General features: G+C 39.2%; 1 protein-coding gene across 2 annotated transcripts in view; it reads left to right on the top strand.

Moving 5' to 3' along the window:
- cntnap2a (contactin associated protein 2a) overlaps nucleotides 1-19,863 on the top strand; it is a 398,709-nt gene that overhangs the window by 318,323 nt on the left and 60,523 nt on the right. For both annotated transcript variants that reach the window (XM_085362984.1, XM_085362983.1), the window contains exons 16-17: nucleotides 13,700-13,856; nucleotides 17,412-17,539. In XM_085362984.1, coding sequence (XP_085219110.1) covers nucleotides 13,700-13,856; nucleotides 17,412-17,539 — 285 coding nt within the window. The remainder of the gene's footprint in view (nucleotides 1-13,699; nucleotides 13,857-17,411; nucleotides 17,540-19,863) is intronic.

Here is a 19,863-nt window from a genome sequence, read left to right as displayed (position 1 = left end):
TTCATCATTTTATTTTGGAGATCATCTCAGTAAATGTTAATCCAATACTTGGATCTCACTGATGTAGTTCAACTCTAATTTCTGGGTTATCATCTGGCACAGGTGTAAATGTAAGTTTGATTGGTTAACCCTGTGGCCTGTTAGGTGTGTTTCATGTTTCACAAAGCTTTTATTTTATTTTATTTTATTTTTTTGAAAATATTTTTATTGAAAAAAGAAAACAGTACTTGCAGTTACCGAAATACAATCAACCTTTCTTAATTTTCCTAAGTAAATTAACATATATATATATATATATATGAAAAAAACAACAAAAACAACAAAAAAAACAAAAAAACAAAACACAACGCCCCCCCCCCCCCCCCCCAGTCCCACACAGATCAACACAACCATCAAACATATTAGAGGAATATAACAGTAACAAAAGTAGATTTAAACAGGCAATACCTCTAGACTAGCAAAATAAGAGATAAAGGGTTGCCACTTGTGAAAAAATTTGGCTGTGCAACCTCTCAACGTATATTTAATTTTTTCAAGTTTTAAAAAAAACATGACATCTTTAAGCCACCGGGAAATAGTAGGATACTTAGCAGACTTCCAATGCAACAATATTAGACGTCTCGCTAATAGGGATGTGAAGGCTATAATATCCCTTTGTGTGGAATCAAGTGTAAGTGAGCGAGCAGGAATCCCAAACACAGCAATCAGAGGACAAGGATGAAGAGTTACCCCAAGAACAGTTGACATAATAGCAAAATACCTTGTCCAGAAACCTTGTAGCTCAGGGCACAGAAAAAACATGTGGCTAAGGTGACAAGGAGAACCATGGCATTTATCACATTTATTTTCCACTTCTGGATACAATTCAGAAAGTCTAGACTTAGAGAAATGCACCCTGTGTATGACCTTAAATTGAATAAGTCCAAGACGAGCACAGGAGGTGGAAGATCGTATCCTCGTTATAGCCCGTTCCCAAGACTCCTCATGTATTCGAAATCCCAGTTCTTCTTCCCATGTACGCTTAAGCTTAACATTAGAGTGGTTACTAAAAGACAGAATAGCATCATAGAGTTTCGAAATGGTTCCTCTGTGATGAGGAACAAATGATAACGTAGTTTCCCACTGCTGTTCTGGAGGTAAAGAGGGGAAATTTGGGAAACACTTAGCAACAAAATTTCGAATTTGAAAATAGCGAAACAAATGGGTAACAGGGAGATTGTAACGAGAAGACAAGTTGGGAAAACTATCGAAAACACCATCCACATATAAATGTTTGAACTGTTTTATACCCTTGTCACACCACACTGAAAATGTCGAGTCCAAAAGTGAAGGGGGAAACAAATGGTTTTCGCTTAGAGGACCCGAGGAAGACGGCATTACAAAATTAAAGTGACGTCTAAACTGAAACCAGATTTTGAGTGTGTTAAGAACCACCTGATTATCAGTGTACAGAGAGGGTCTCACGGGTAAAGAGGAATAGAGCAAAGCCGGTAAAGAAGAGCCCTTACATGATGATAGCTCCAATTTACACCACGAGGAACCAGAAGATTTTAGCCAGTAGCAAAGTTTATGGATGTGAGCGGCCCAGTAATAGACTAAAAAATTAGGTAATGCAAGTCCTCCACTAAATCTGCATCGCTGCAGCAAAGTTTTAGAGACCCTAGGTGGCTTCCCTCCCCAAATGAAAGAACCAATAATCTTGTCCAGTGAAACAAAAAAATGTTTCGGCAAAAATAAGGGAATTGACTGAAATAAAAATAAAAATTTTGGTAAGATGTTCATTTTAACAACGTTAATCTTACCGATTAAAGAAAGGGGGAGATTACCCCATCTTTGAATATCAGATGTGACCCTAGATATAAGAGGAGACAAATTTGCTGATTTAAGGCCAGCTAGAGAGCGAGTCACGTTAATCCCTAAGTACTTAAACCCAGACGGACTGAGACGAAAGGGTAGATCGGACTGTTGAAGTTGACGTGCTGCCGTATTAACAGGAAAACACTCACTTTTCCCCAAATTCAATTTATAACCTGAAAACGAACTGAAGTTCTCCAGAATACTTAAAACAGCAGGGATGGAGCATGCGGGGTCAGTCATATATAATAACAAGTCATCCGCATACAATGATACTTTATGTGTAATTCCATTACGGATGATTCCCCTGAATACAGAAGAAGATCGCAATGTAATAGACAGAGGCTCGATGGCAATGGCAAAGAGTAAGGGAGACAAAGGGCAACCTTGACGACAACCACGACCCAGCGCAAAATAATCAGAGTAAACATCATTAGTATGAACACTGGCTTTAGGGGACGAATAAAGAAGCCGAATCCAGGAAATAAATTTATCACCAAAACCAAATTTCTCTAAAACTGCAAACAAGTACTCCCACTCCACCCTATCGAAAGCCTTTTCAGCATCTAAAGAAATCACAAGTTCAGGAAGTTCAGATAGACGCTTTGAGTAAATAACATTAAAGAGTGTACGGGTATTAAAAAACAATTGCCGTCCCTTTATAAAGCCATTCTGCTCTTCAGATATAATTCGAGGAAGCACATCCTCAAGGCGAGATGAAATTACTTTAGCCAATACCTTTGCATCGGCATTAAGCAGAGATAATGGCCTGTAGGAACCACAGGAGGTTGGGTCCTTGTCATTTTTGAGAAGGAGCGCTATGGTTGCTTGTGTGAAAGTAGGTGGTAATGAACCGGTTTCCAAGGATTCGTTAAACACAGACAAAAGCAATGGTGCCAATTTACCAATAAATGTTTTATAGAATTCAATTGGAAACCCATCTGGGCCCGGGGCTTTATTAGACTGCATAGCTGTAATAGCTTTTAATACTTCTTCAACAGATAATGGGGAGTCCAATTGCCCCGCATCATTAGCACCAATAACAGGGTTTGAAAGATTATGAAGAAATGCATTCATTTTAGCTTTATCCGTGGGAAATTCGGACCTGTACAACAAAGAGTAAAATGTTTTAAAGGTAGAATTAATTTCCAAGGGATCTGTAGTAATATTGTCATCAGAGTGTTTAATAATGGGGATCACACGCGAGGAGGCCTGACGTCGTAACTGATGTGCCAACAAGCGACTAGCCTTGTCACCATATTCGTAATATGAGCCACGACTGCGTAGTAATAAGTGCTCAGCCTCTTTGGTTGACATAAGATCAAATTCTGCTTGCAAATCAAGGCGCTGCTTCAGTAATTCTGGAGAAGGGTTCAGTGTATAACTTTGATCAAGGTTACTAATTGCAGCTATAAGTTCTTTAAGCCTGGCATTAATCTTTTTATTAGCACGGACAGAGTAAGAAATAACTTGACCTCTCAGGTAGCATTTAAGAGTCTCCCATAGCAGAGAATATGAGACAGAATCATCCTGATTGAAGGACAAGAACTCCTCAATAGAGCCTGAAATAAATTCACAAAATTCTTTATCCGCCAGAAGGAGAGAGTTAAATCTCCAAAGTGGAGGGCTACGTTTATGGGTAGAAAGATGAACATCCAATAGCAGAGGAAAATGATCAGATATTACAATACCAGAATAGTCGGAAGAATTAACACATGAATTAAGAGTTCTGTCGATGAAAAAATAATCAATCCTGGAATAAGACTGGTGGACCTGAGAGAAGAATGAAAATTTTTTGATTGAAGGGTTGCGAAATCTCCATGGATCAACAAGATCATTCTGTTTCATAAAATCTGAGAATGTTTTAGACATAGATGATTGAGTCAAATTACGAGGACTAGATCGATCCAAAATTGGATCAAAAACACAATTCAGATCACCACCAAGGATAAGCAAATGTGTATTCAGAAAGGGGATGTTACTCAGCAATCTATTAGCGAATTCAGCATCATCAAAATTCGGGGCATATACATTTACCAACAAAACCTTTTTCTGCATTAGGGTACCAGCAACAATGATGTATCTACCGTTCCTATCAGCGACAACATTGGTCAAAGTGAATTGAACTTTCTTATTAATGAGAATGGCCACTCCTCTAGCCTTCGAATTAAAATTTGAGTGAAAGACCTGACCTACCCAAGGGCAATATAACCTATAATGATCCTTAATGCGAAGATGAGTCTCCTGTAAAAATGCTATGTCAGAATTTAGACGTTTCAAGTGAGTAAAAACCTTAGATCTCTTAACAGGGTTACCCATACCTCTGATATTCCAACTAATGAATCTAAGAGGCATACCTGACCCAGCAATGCTGGGGTCTATATTTCCATTAACCATTTACAAAAAGGAAGAGGAAAAAGACCAAACCAAAATGCCAGTGGCCATGAAGAGCCGAAATGGGACAGCCCCCCCCCAACCCAACCCTGAACACAAATACACCCCCAAGTCTCCACAGAACAGAACAAAGGAGACAGCAGTGTACCCCCAAAGTAGCAAAAATGATTCACCGAAGTGACTGGACTAATTGTTGTCTAAATAAAAATAAAAGCGAGAGAGGGAAAAATAACCTCTCACCAACTTCTCTACAGCATAACAGTGTGCGCGTAACAGTAAACATGTTTTTTTTAAAAAGGGAAAAAATAAAAAGGAAACCAACCAACCAAAAAAAGATCTCACAGTACAAAATATGACTTCCTCAGAAGGAGAACTTTCCAACAAATCACCGAAAGTGCATAAAATTAAAAAAAACAAAAAACAAAAACAACATACATAAATAGATAAACAATTAAAACAAAAACAACCAAACAAAAAAATAAATAAATAAAAATTTAACAGAAACGAAAAACAACTCAGTCCTATGCAAATCAATGCAGCAAGCTTGGAGAAGATTGTGCCGGACTGGTCCGAAGTTCAAGAGTATATTATATGATCCAGTTTCAATAAATAACAATGAAAATAAAAGGAACCAGCACACCAACAGTACAATAACCAGCACAATGGCCTAAGAAAACAATGCACAGGTGGCGTTAAACCTAAGGAGACCGTGAACCCTTAGCAGCATTACAGTATCAAACTGAGGAGCTAACGAGGCTCACCCAGAAATCAAAGTTTTGACATAATCACTGGCCTCCTCTGCCGAAACAAAGTCCTTCTCGACACCCTTATATGTGATGCGGAGTCGCGCTGGATGAAGCAGGCCATACCGAACACCGTCAATGCCACGGAGTTGCTGCCTGACCGTGTTGAATGCAGCACGAGCCCGTGCCACCCTGGCGGTGTAGTCGGGGAAGACTGAGATGGTCCGATCTCCAACTTTAATCTGTCGGCGTTCTCTAGCACGTCGTAAAATGTCGACACAGTCAGTGTGGTAATGAAACCTGCATACAATGGCTCGTGGACGGTCGCCAGGCTTAGGTGCGGGTTGGAGGGTCCTGTGCGAACGATCCAAAAGCGGCTCCTTCCCCAGATCAAATGCTTCTTTTAGCGATCTGGACTCCAAATCTTCACACTTACTTTCCAGCTTGGCTACATGAGCTGTGAGACCCTTGATAGTGTTTTTCATCTCAGCTATATCATCAGAGCAGACAGTAAGTGCGTGCTCCATCTCCTTCACCGTACCTTTTAGCTCAGACATGGTAGCGTCATTTGCAGCTTTATCGATCGCCAGCTGCGTCTTCACCGCCTGCAGGTCGAACTTAATGGTAGACAAAGCATCACCCAGAGTATCCTGAAGTTCCTTTTTAAAGATGTCGGCGATATCTTTCCTCAGCGAAGCCAGCAACTCGACCTTGAGAGCCTCAATATCAGGATTAGCTTGACATGTGGGGGGCTTTGCAGGAGACGACGGCTCACTCGAGGGTGTGGTCGCGGTTTGCAAACTAGGCCTCAGTTGTGTCTGAATAGTACTGCGGGTTTTAACATTTTTTGCTGCCATTTTACGCCGGCCCGAGTAAAACTTCTCAACAAGACAATCCACAAACCAAAACAGGACTGAAAATACGGCCAAAACGCGCGAATAAATAACAATTTAATCGAAATCGGCGGGAGCTCCCAGACTCGCGTCCTACTCCATCAAAGCTCAACCGGAAGTCCCATGTTTCACAAAGCTTTTAGCTGAGATAAGCTCCAGGTTAGATGAGCATGTAAAAAGATGGATTGATAAACCCTTTTTGTCTCTTGTTCTCTAGAGAATGGTTTTTGTAAATGTTGTGAATGTGTTTTTCTTAACCAAGGAAAAAATTTGCACCTTAATTGTCGCCTGTGGTCTTCCAGGACGAGTGTTTCTGAGCTGGCTGGTGCATTCATTCATTTTTCAGAGTTTACCAGATTGCTAATTTGGCCACTCCAGATGTTTTTGCCATCTTGCTGAAAGGTTTATTTTGATTTTTCAGCTTAATGATGGTCTCCTTTCTTTGCATCAACAAATTATAATTAAGCCAAATTTTCACACACAGAGGATTATCTACTGCAAATCCTAAGAGAATGCAGCACATTTTTAATCACTTTTATATCAAATTCAAAGCAGTTTTCCTGTTGTTTTGATTCGGTCAGATGGAATTTCGAATACCCACATTGATGTTTATCATATTTATGTGGGAATTGTGATAGTTTGCACTAGGGCTGTTCATATAACGATATATATCGGATGACGATATAAAAACGTCTATCGTTTTATTTTACGGTATCATTTGTTTCGTGGTGTCGCAAAATAAACTGTTTACAGCAATATTTTTTCATCGTTTTGATGGTCACTGTAGTGGCTATATTAATGTCTTAAAGTTCTCTCTTTCTCTTATATTTAATATAACCACACTAGGGACGGACAAGCGCCTGTTTTTATGCGTTGTGGTTAGCAACAACAACGGTAAAACCATCGCGTGTCCGCTTGTTTATGTTCCACATAAACCTATCACAATAAAGCTCAAGATCCTGTTGAGACTTTTCAAAATAAACTGAATCACGGGAAAGAGCATATTATTTACGGATGAGAATTAAAAAAGAGCCGCCAGGTGCTAAAAAAATAAACCTTAGACTCAAACGTTAGAACAGGCTTTTCCCCGCAGCACGCTGTGTAATAAATACTCACAAAGAAAACGGCGGCCGTTACAACTTATGTCTAAAAATGTATCGTTTCATGCATCTGTTAAAACACTCGACTCCAGCTACATGATGCGCAGCTGGAAACACTTCCCGGAAGTCGAGCTGCCCGAGATTCACAGAATTTACAGAAAATGTTACATTTTTGTGATTTATGTCGTTATCGGGACGATAGATGTCTTAATATCGGGATATGAGATTTTGGTCATATCGCACAGCGCTGTTTGCACCTGCTTTTTAAACCCAGGACTTTTGTAGATGCAAACACATGGTCTCTGTTCTTCATATACTCACAGACATGCTCTTACACACACAAACATGCTGTTGAGCCTCATCTTGGCAGTGCCCTCTCTCTCTGCGGATCTCCGTATGAACTCCCTGCCAGTACGATTCTATCTCTCCTCCCTCACATCTTCATCCATCCATGCTGTCGTGCTCTCATCTCCCCCTCCGCCTTCTTCCTTTCGTTCTCCACTCCTGAGTTGTTTGTTTTGGCACGGCCAAGTGAATCACACAGGAGAGTTTAACTGGCACAATACATAGCTCTCATTTCACCTGATGCCCTGCTGTTACTCCTACACATCTTCTCCTGTCTCCTCCTTTTCTCGACATACTCTGAAAAACAAATTATGAAATGGGCCAAGTGGACTTTTTTTTCTGTGAAAGCAATTTTGTGCTCTCTCCTCACCTTTTGAAAAACCTGTGTTATTATATGCTAGGGAAAGGGAGAGGCCAAGCAATGAGTTTAAGGACTAGCCGGGTGATGGAGGAAATGCACTCGGAGGCTTGGTAATGTTTACCTGGTGTAGCATAGGATTTATTTACATTTCCTGACAGACAACACAGGCACTGACTGATGTTGTGTGAGGGAATAAAAACATAACGATGATTAAAAAGAGTACAAGAAAAACATTGTTATAGGTCTGTCCCATAGCTATGATGAGCTGTCTAGAAAGTTAAAGTACAAAGGGCAGTATTAAACTCTCTCCCCTAAGGGACAACTCATTATTGTTAATTATTGTCAACAATATACACAGTTTTGTGGTATTCTGAGACTGCCATTAACCATAATGTTTAATTATTTTGTACTATTAACAGCTACTGAAGAGCAAATAGCAACCATGTATCTACAGTATTATATGAATCATTAAAAAAATGGTAAATGGCCTGCATTTGTATAGCGCTTTTCTAGTCCTTAGGGACCCCAAAGCGCTTTACACTACATTCAGTCATCCACCCATTCACACACACATTCACACATTGGTGATGGCAAGCTACATTGTAGCCACAGCTGCCCTGGGGCGCACTGCATTAGCTTGCAGCTTTTTCTCCTTCACAACTCTGATGAATTTATCTTCAGACACACTTCTTGTAAGCGTGTCTGGATGCAGTCCTTTGCATGTTTTGGTTTCTGTCACTTCTGCAGTGAACCTCTGTGACACCTACAACATAACCTATACAAGGGGCCTTGTGGTCATCTCTTGGCATTTATTATGAGATGGCAGATACTATGTTCTTTGGGGTTTTTTTTTTTCTTTTTTTCTGTCTCTCTCGCTCTTTTTCTTTTTCTTTGTACATTCCCTTACATCCATTCTAATAGTTTTAGTAAACTCCCTTCAGGAATTTGCTGACATCTGATTAATGCTATGATTATTATTCCTTATATTGAGGCTATGGCTATTATTCTTTCACTGAACCATTCAAAAATTGCAGAGAGAAAAAAGCAGACAGACATCCATAGGAGGAAGAATAGATGGTAGTAAACAGGCCAATTACAATACTTGCTGACTGTGTCAAAATTACTTGTACGTACATTTCTAGGAAATTGTATTTCAGGTTACCACTCAGGGGTTGAGAAAGGTTTGCAGTCACAACCAGGGTCCTTCATTTAATAGGTGATTAAATCTAAGAGGCAAGTTAATATATATTACGGTCGAGTGAGTTAATATTTTGTGTGCTGGAGGGTGGTGTTGCTTCCGGTGACAGCATGGAGATAAATGCTCAGTAACAAGAAAATAATGACATCCCACGGCGCACTTGTACCTTCAACACATCCCTTTTCATGAGCTCAGTGAGTGTGATTGTTTACACCTGAGTTTGCTGAGTGTCTCAGCAAGCTGCTGCTTGATTGTCATACTGTATTTTTACTTTTTACTGATTATTGCACTTTAGAGCCTGGTGAGAAACAACATTCCATTGCAGCCTGTGTATATCTGAAAAACCATGGGTGGGAAACTCCAGGCCTGAAGGACCGTGTCCTGCAGGTTTTAAATATAACACCCTGGGTCAACACACCTGAATCAAATGATTAGTTCATTACCAGGCCTCTGGAGAACTTCAAGAGATGTTGAGGAGGTAATGTAGCAATTTGAATCAGGTGTGTTGGCTCAAGGACACATCTAAAACCTGCAGGACACCGCCCCACCACCCCTGTTGTAGAGCTTTATGAAGAAGTATTCAGATTTTATGGCAAAATCACATCTAAGAACTTTTTTATTCAAGTGTATATTTTGATTGGTACTGATACTGCAGAAACTGGAATTTTGTAACATTATTTTTAATTTCATGTCAAAATTTAAGAACTCTTACAAATATTATGTGAGATATAAGTGCTGGAACAAAAAACATTTTTACTATAATCCCCGGACTCCCTTACATTATGCTCGCTAAATAATGTTTTATGGAAGTTTGTTGCAAAACGTATTAAGGTAAATTAGTTTAGTCTTTTTCCCAGGTTGCATATAAATACCAGGCTGTTTAGTCCAGGCAAAACTGGTCAGTTTGCAGTATTTTGATAATGTTTAAAATGATGTACCATGCTGAACTGGTTACACCTAGGGTACTGTTACTAGGTTACATCAAGGGCAGCAGACATCAGCTCATATATAAGATGATGATGCAGATTAGTTTCAGTCACTGAGTCCTACCTTTTATGCTAGCTTTATAGTGAGTAGGGGTTGGAAATCAGCTATGCTGTTTGGGTAGCATCTGCTTATATCTTACTGAATTCAGCTGGCTAAATCCATAAAGAGCAGTGAATATCAGAAGAGGAGCACAGATCACCTGATCAGAATCTCTATGCAAAGAAAACTAAAACAGATTATTATGTGCCTTATTTATAAGTAATTCTGCACCATGAATACGTCATAGGTCATCATTCTTTTATTACTCTCTTTAAAAAAAAAAAATGGATGTACAATGAACAGCAATTTACTACAAAACAACACATCTCTGTAAGTTCATGTTCTGCCACTTCGACAGGAGTTTGTGAACATACTCCTACTCGCTTACAGTCACTTTTATCTCATTTGTGGATGAAGCATTTTTGTCATCGACTTCAGTGAAATATAACCTCAAGTTCCCTGCTCTGTGTGTGTGTGTGTGTGTGTGTGTGTGTGTGTGTGTGTGTGTGTGTGTGTGTGTGTGTGTGTGTGTGTGTGTGTGTGACCTCAGCAGAATAGCGAGTCAGAAAAGAAAAATCACTATTCTGAACCAAGCTTTAAATGCAGCACCCACAGCACAGCCATACTGTGCATAATCAGACATAATTACTGGCTAACCTTCCATTATCAGCACAACAACGGTAATTTTTAAGTCCTTACTTACAGTAATAAATTAGCAGTCAGTACATGTGTGTATTTATGTGTGTTTGGTGTTTATAGAGCCCAAGCCTACATTAGGCATAGGCCCAAGATGCTTTTTCTCCTGTGATGTCTTTTTTGTGCTGTAGAAAGAGGATTGTGAGCACATTGTTATTGAATACAGGCAGTTCCTTTGTTCATGCAGTCATAAGTTTTTCCTAATGCTTAACTACTTTTACTCTGCAGTTATACAAGAGCTAGAAGGAACATCCCTTTAATTATGTGTTTAAAGTAGTCTGCCCAAGGTTTTATGGGGCCTTAGAATTTTGATTTGCGTCCCTATCGCCCACCACTCACCTCAGCACCACCAGTATTAACTATAGATTGTCCATGGTTTATTGTTTATGCATTGTACAAGAAATACAATCATTATCATGGCGTGTGTGTGCTGAAAAGAGATCAAATAAACCAGCAGAGAGTGCATTTACAAAACAAGTTATCTATTTTAATTGGTTTTGAAATGTGGTAATGTGCAAAGGGACACAAAAATCACGCAGTTTTATAAAGACCCAGATTTATTTTCTTATAATGTAAGAACAGAAAATATTTTATAAATTAAATCTAAACTTAAATAAGACATAATTGAAATACAAAATATTCATTAAGAAGATTCTATTTGATTTTTGTTTTTATTTACAGAGAACAATTGGCCTAAGATTTTAAAAAAAAACCTACCTGCCCTGTCATATTAGAAGCTAATGTGTCTGTCAACAGCAAAACTCCCTCACAGGTTTGTACATGCTGACCTGGGGGAAATGATGCTTTGTCAAAAAGTCACACATCAGCTGAAGAAGCACTTTGTGAAGCATCATGAGCTGATGTTATTGCCGGCGTTGTTGTGTTCTAAAATATATCCACTGGGGAAATATTGCTGGGGAATCAGTTGATGAATGAGGATGAGCTTGTAGCAAATTCAGATATCTCAGAGAAATAATATGTAAAACAACAACGCTGAAAGCGGGTCTAATTAAATAAAACAACTACCTAATTGAGGTGTAACAAAGTCGGAATATAACCACAAAGACCCAAAAATGATTATGTGCGTTATGTACGGCTGTTATCAGAGTCAAGTCTGTAAATAGTAGGTCTGTTTCATAATGAGACAAAGTTGCTGGGACATGTTCAGGATCCAGCGATTGAGCCTAGACCCTTAGTTCAGAAAATCGTGGTTACATTTCATTACAGAAAAAGTAATTCGATAGTTATTTTACACAGAAGAAAATCTTTAACACAAATGAATGTGTGTTAGGTTTATGCCTTGGCTGCCCTAAAATAATAGCACTGATAATTACCAAAATACATTTTTTATTTGTGTGTGTGTGTTGGTTCATCCACTAGTGTATGCAAGCTCTTTAACTGAAATTGTGTTTTTAGTGTTAAAATATAATTATTGTTGTTATCTACAAAATTTCAAATTAACAGTTTTATGAAAAAAGCTTAGAAAATAATAAGGTACAATATTATTGTTTCATTAAGATGCCAAATTACAGTTACTTGCATTTCTAAAAAGAAAAGTTGAAGAACCTGAAGAAAAGTAGTGGATGAACATTAGGCTTTATCAGTTTCTGACTGCTCAAATTTAGGTATAAAAATGTGAATTCAGTTTTTTATTGGCCTGATAAATAACAGTACAACTTTTAGTATGAAACAGGTTTTAGACAATTAAAAATATATATTTGTGTTTTCTTGTTTTTATGACACTATACCTTCTTTTTGGTTTCAAATTTCAAGTTACTGATACTGTGAACAAAAACAACAACAACAAAAAGTCTGTGTTTGAAAGCAGTACTTGATACTAGTACTGGGTTGTTGGCTAGATGGGTGCCATCTGTGATAACCACTGACTTAAATGTGAGACTATGAGGTCTAACTTTGACTTAAATTCAAACTTGGCCTCTCTATTGTATAAAAATACGACAATACACACACACACACACACACACACACAAACACACACACACGTGAATTGAGAGGATTGTGAAGTCTCTTGAGGAGGCACTGTTAATCCTGTTGACAATGGCTTGTCTGAACAGTAGCTTGAAGAGAGATGAGGCTAATTCTCTTTATGAAGGCAGTAACCCCACAGGTCACCAAAGCCAAACACGTAACCATTTAGACACACAATAGAAACACGTCTGTTTCTTCTTCCTGGAGTTTAGCCCCTAGTCCCACCCAAAAAAAAAAAATGTAATAATACAGTATATCACACCTCTCAATGCAATTGTGCTGCATCAAAAGTCTGCTTCAATTCCCTTCTGTAAAAAATGGGGCTCGGGAGATTTCATTGTCTCTAAAGAAATTTGACAAAATGATATTGACAATGCGGCTTATTTTCCCGGAATAAAGAGGGAAACGTAATATTGTTTCATTCTCTCTTGCTGTTATTGTGATATATTGCCAGCCACCGAAATATTTACACCTATCTCTCTGCCTAGTTACTGTCCCATGCCAGAATACATTATCCGTGGAAAAGAAAACAATATTACATTTCTTATTGAAAAGCAGCGATCCTTCACCTTTTATCCACTCATTAAAAATCACACATACACGAACCCACACACACGAACGGGCACATACAAACACAGAGAGGTGTTTGTGTGTCCGCAGATGTGGTTTTGAAGTACCGACACTCACTCCAACAATTACACGCAGTGGTTTGTGCATAGAAAAGATAAATGTATGCAACGGCACTGAAGCTGTTTTAATAGATCTGTAAAAGCACAGGTGTGATGTGTGTCTAAGTGTGCCTTCCGGTCTCAAAGGCATTTACCATCCAGCTGCATAAAACATGTTGAGCAAATGAGTTATATTCACCGTGCAGCTGCCAATTGTCACTATAATTCACATGGACGCAAAAAAAGAGCCTCAAACAGTTAAAATTTTGAACAATCAATCATCTGTAACTCTAGCAGCACAACTTTATCGCCTTTAGAAAAAGATGTTTTCATCTGTTTTGTGCACTTCTCTGTGAGGGTCACATTGACATGTTCTCCATTTTGGAAATAACCTATAGGCTTGTTTTCTGGATGTTTGTCTTCTATCCCCAGACGGGACACCCTACACGTGGTGGGTTGGCAGAGGGAACGAGAAACACTTCTACTGGGGTGGATCGGGGCCTGGCATCCAGAAATGTGCCTGTGGCATCGACAGGAACTGCACCGACCCCAAGTACGACTGCAACTGTGATGCTGATGTCAAACAATGGTGAGTCAGACTTTAAAGTTCACTGTTTCAGTTTCACAATTAGAGAGCCATTTCTCAGTAGTTTTCAAGCTACTAAGTAGCTCTTTTTTTGTATTACATGAATACTACATGCATCATGGGAAAGCCTTTTTCATGCATTATGCATTAGCTTTTATCCATCAAGCTTCTTGGAGACCATCTTGTGCAGCTAAAGTCTTCATTTTTACCCACTGCAAACTACTTAAATCTTTCTAATAACCAGGATACTACTTTTATGATAATAAGCTGAATGCATGTGTCGTAGAGTGGAAAGCTAACGCTACAGTTACTAATGAGTGGAGAATTCAGTGGTGACTTTTTTTTGCCAACCTAGATAAAAATGATTCTGTCACTTGTTATCACTAGGCTTTAGCTATAAAAACAAGGAAGTTTCACAGGGTTATGTACATACATACCACGCTCACTGGCACTTCAGTAAGGAAGAGGAGTGTTTGTTATTCCATTAACTCACCCACAGATTTTCTCGCCAGGGCAGATGAATTCCTCAGACATACCTCAGACATTTAACTGCTTCTAAAATAATTGCGGTTTATATGAAATTGTAAAGGTCAGTTTGTCTATTAACTGCTTGTTATGTTTAATAAGTGCATGTTTGGTAGTAGAGAAGTTCATTTTGGTAGACATTAACAAGGCTTCCTACAAACAATCTCTTACCTGACAGACCGTCGATTCTTTTTATTTTTCTTACCGCATAAGCTGAACCCAAAAATGAAAAACCCACGGATTATTTACATTTTTATTTATATATTACATTTTTGATAGCACTAAATTCGTCACTTATGCTAATGTAGCGATTGCATTAAGCTGACAGTGCAGAATCCGCCTTAACTGGACAGTGTGGCGATGTGTCAAACTTCAAAGGCTGAAGTGACTGAATGATGAATGCATTCATCATTCAGTCACTATCAGTGATGTGTTTATTTAAGAGGGGTGCTTACATCCAGAACCAACAGTTTGCATTTTAAAGCTCTTTTAGCCAGCTGATGGATATTCTCATTAAAAGCTGTTGCATCGCTGTTTGTGAGTGTGTGTATGCATGTGCCTCCTCTTTGAGAGTAATTACTGAGCATTAGCAAGAAGAAGAGATTTAATTTGCTTTCATGTCTCCCTCCTCATCTCGAAAACTGATGAGATTACAAATAAATTTTACAGTGCCTTGTTCTCTCTGTTAATATTGTACGCATCAGTGTCTTATTGTTTGTCTAAGTTAGCTTTGAAATTTTACCAACTGTTTGCACTCATTACCCATACTTTTGGCAGCACATAGAAATGTGCAAGTGTCTATCCACACATGCTTACTCAGATGCACACGTCCCTGCACACTGTCTTTAATTAGAGTTCTCATTAGAGTTCCAGACTGCATTGGTCAGCACAGAAATGAAATTAAAATATGGTATCAAAGACAGACGGAACACATGAAAACATAATAAGGGCACTTGAATTTGTTGATAATTTTACTATAGCAACAGGGTGAATACAGATACAGACATGCTCAGTTTCAGCAACTTAGTCCTGAGGTGACATGACCTTATTGTGACTGAGCAGACTGGCTAAAGACAAGAAGAAAGAGCTGAAGGTGTCTGCAGACGTTCCTCAAAGAGGATCACCTGACTAGATCTAAAGACATCTATCGATGTCTAAAGGGTGAATCTTGAAATTGATCTGTGTTAAACACGGCACACCTGTGCAGTTGTTACTACACTGATGTAAACCTACTCAAATTAAAAGTGAGACTTGATTCATTAGAGGTAATTGGATCAGACCTTGAATGGTGTTTAACCTGCTAGCTATCTAACACAGAGCCTGTGTGATGTCTCATTGCACCGACGTGAAAATAGAGCAGGTAATTCTCTGGTGAATTCACACTGTGTGAGTGAACTCCTTGTATGCAGCCTCCCTTACGCTCCCTTGTCTAAACCACATAACATGTACTGAGGTGTGAACATATCTGAAAGTGACTATTTCATGTGTGCTACATGTAAAAAAGACCAAAGTGACAGTATTGATACTGTTTGGAAGTTTACTAATAGGCTCAGTTAAAAGTATCCTTTAAGTAGTAACCAGTACTACAGCTGGTACAGCATCTAACAGCATAAACAAAAGAAAATCTTCATGCCTGTGGATAACACCTCCCCCAACTATAGACTTACAAATGCCCACTCATGTTGTCCTACCCACACAGCAGACAGGTCTGGCCTGGATCTGGTGTCAAGCCGACCACTGCTGGCTGACTTCTGGCATGGTAAGTGGTATGTCATCCAGATATGGGCCAGGTCTGGAGTAGATGGCACTGTTTATGTGATGGCATGCCACATCTGGCCCGATTGTGGTTTGGTTTATGTGGCCCAGGCTCATAGAAAATAGGTCTTCCCCATATCCGGCATCAAGCTGGTACTTCTGACTGACTGGTGTCATGGCAGAGTGTATGTCAACCAAATGTGGGCCAGGTCTGGCAATGATGACACTATTTATGTTCCTATTTTCCTGTTAGATAGAAGACCCAAATGCCATGTTGCAATACTATACTGCTATGGTAGTCAACATTTCTTATCCAGGTTTGTGAGTGTACACTTTATCCAAAACCTAATGACGGTTTACTCACGTTTGCCAGTGGGTGGTGGTAGCTCAGGAGGTAGAGCAGATCACCTACTGATCGGAAAGTTAGTGGTTCAACCCCTGGCTCCTCCAGTCTGCATGTCAAGAGTAAGAATGTGGTTAGGAAGCACTCTGTTTAGAGAAAGTGTGTGATTCAGTGAATGTGGCATGCTGTACTCAAGAGCACTTTGAGTAATCTGGGAGAGTAGAAAAGCGCTATATAAGAATCAGTCCATTCACTGTCCGAAAAGTTTCATCATGTTACTTTCGCACTATTATGTTCTGGCACATGTTGTTATTACATGACTTGATTAAGGTACATATTAGGCTGACATCTGGGGCCAGAGCTGAAACTGTTCTGGGCCAGCACAGGACCACCAGTATGTCCGCAACTGGCCTTGTGCTGGCCCATGTGTGGGCAACCTCTGGCAAACCAGGTCTGGGCCACCAAAGGGCCATCATTCTTTGTGGTTCTTTGGGCCATTGTGTGGGCCACATCTGGGCCATACCAATTTTGCCATGTGGATACATGTATGAATACTCCTATGTATATAAACAACTGCAATACCTTTGTGAGATTATTATGTACTTTATACAATTTACCCTATCTGATGTTTTTCTGAATCGATTTCTTTTTATATTTAGCTTTCCCTTCTTCATTTCATACTCAAAATCACTTACCTGAGATGTGTCACCTCAACGCTAAGGAATTTTTTATGGAAAATCATATTGACACATTTGTGAATAGTGTCTGGCAGATATTTCCGCAGTTATTTCATTGTTTGTTTGTTTTTATTGTGCTCTTAATAAACTCTAAATTGAACTGAATAGAAAAATGTTTCTTTCACAGCAAAAGATATAGTAAGGTGAAAAGACCATAATTCCTTAACCTCTATAATTCTTTCCCAAATCATCCTATAGGAGAGAAGATTCTGGTCTCCTGGTCTATCAAGAACATCTGCCAGTCAGCCAGGTCGTGGTGGGCGACACCAACAGGTCAGGCTCTGAGGCCAAGCTAACTGTTGGACCACTTCGTTGTCAAGGAGACAGTAAGTGTTGTGTCATTTAAAATACAATTAATGTACTTTGGTGTGGAGCACGTGGATGGCGCCAAAACAGCTGGCTTTACTCATGTGAGTGACAGACAGCTGGAAAACGATTCCAACATCACGAATGAGTATTTACTTGGTCCAAAAATCAAAGTCATAACTGCTGACATAAAAGTGGTTGAATGGACTGTGTGCGAGGCACTGGGGGGCTTCAAGGTGTTGAAAGTTCAGTTAATGAGTACAGATAAGCAGATACACCGAAAATTAATTGGAAATAAGTAAATAATTTTTTCTCCCCATAAACTACATTTATAGGGGTAAAAAAAGAAAATTCATTTTCCAAATAATTGATAAAGGAAATAATTATTACAGCTCTTATCCAACATATGGCAGCCAACAAGTGGTGTTAGTCAACTTTTTATTTAGTTTAATATTTGTTACTGATTTATATTGAAGAAGGCTGCGCTATTATATTCAGAAAACAGCGTGATTAAGTTTTTAGCAGCAATGTAGGTAATTTCAGGCTAATCCACAGTATTTTGGAACAGACAGCAGGGCTCCGTAGAGAGGCACAGAGGTGTACTCTGATTAAAGAGAAACTAAAAGGTCAATAGAGTATCCAGGAGCTAAATCACACGGTGTGAGTCATCTGTATGGTTGTAAAATTAACTTTAAACTCAAGAGGAGCCTACACAGGATGGGGAAAGCAGGCGTGAGCTTTTTGGATTCACCGCAGGGTTAAAATGGGCCTTTGAGTGAAGCACAAGGACGGCTGTTGCAGCAGACTAAATGAAAAAGAAATATGAGCAATAATGACCATCTCCAGGTCGACTGCGGAAAGGAAGGGATTTTATTTTCTCAAAAATTCACAGCTGGTTGCTGAAGAATGGCTGCATAACATTTGTGAAGGGCTCACGAAAGGTTGAATCAATTCCTCTTTTGACACTGTATGTAACTTCTGAAGAGTTTGTGTGCTTGTTTCTTTATTTGATGTTAAGCAGTATGACATTTTTAGATAGACAGTTAATGGTACTCCAGCAGAACTTACACTGGAATAGATACATATTCAAATTATAGAGATCCCATTGTGCTTACAACAAATGCCACCAGGCTGTACATGATATTAGCAGATGAAGATTGTCTAATGAAAGATACAGATTGCACTGTTATGTCAGGTGAACCGTAATAGAAACGTCAACACAGGGATAAAGCGGGTAGTGCCGATATTGCCTGGTGAATGGAACGAAACAACCCAAAACAAATAAGATCGCTTGTCCTTGTCTTTTCCGCTGAATCGGCCTGAAACCAGATTGAAACATTTAAATTCAAACAAGTATGAATGAATTAGCTTTCAAAGAATTGCATTTTCCTGTAGCAACTGGTGAAGTGGCAGGTGATTGACACAATTTGGAGCAACATTTTTAAGGTATGCCCTGTGGCCTACAGCCTTTCTCAATCCCGCCTTTGTTGTGGCAATTTCTGTAATAGGTAGAAATGACTCATAAAAAGCCAGCCAGTGGCAGCCGCCGTCATCACTGTTGATGTATTCACTTACGTTATGAAAGAGAGGAAAAGTGAAAGGTTTCTGTAGTAGTAGCGAGCAAAGTGCCAGGAAACTTAGATTGATAGCTGGCTACCTTTATACAATCACGGTTAAATTACTACCTGAATTGGCTTTTTTAAGTGGCAGGTGCAATGTGTGCAATTCACTGGAGCTGCAGTTCAGCACAACAGCTATATTTGTTTAAGGCTGATAGGACCTGAAAGAAACTCGAGGGGTCAGTAATGGGTTTATGCAGTCACCTAAAAGCAAGCAAAAAAAAAAAGTGACAGTGTGGTGCAGTCACACAGTATATAGGGAGCTTTATTTAACCATAACAAATTAAACGAATGGTAACTCACACAAACATCAAAAATCAGTATGACAGGAAGGGCACTTTGTTCATCACTATCTTTGGCTTCCTCATGTGGAAGAAATATTTGCCATTTCTTCATCCTGAACCCCAGTGGAAATTAAGCATTATCAGTGTGTCTTTGACTGTACAATACATCCATTGTCAGTCAAACTTTTGCAAAGTACCAAACCCTTTTTTGACTGTTTGCTGCTGATGGTTTGAATAAGGTCTTAATTAAAAACTATCTTCAGAGAGAGCAAGAGAAAACACTTCATGCATAGCAGAGTACAATTGAGCACATTGTCATTCTGGGTTTGCACTTGAGTCTGAAAATAGCACATTGCTTATTCTCGCAGTGTGCAAATCATTCACAGAACCTGTTGTTTTATCTTGATTGTCTTTCTATTTTGGAATCTTTCTTTATCTGCC

The sequence above is a fragment of the Diplotaxodon limnothrissa genome, linkage group LG9 (assembly GCF_057381915.1).
Source record: "Diplotaxodon limnothrissa isolate DT_005_m linkage group LG9, D_limnothrissa_male_GT1.1, whole genome shotgun sequence".
Taxonomy (NCBI): domain Eukaryota; kingdom Metazoa; phylum Chordata; class Actinopteri; order Cichliformes; family Cichlidae; genus Diplotaxodon; species Diplotaxodon limnothrissa.
Note: the sequence above shows the minus strand (reverse complement) of the source record. Positions and strands in the feature narration are given on the sequence as shown.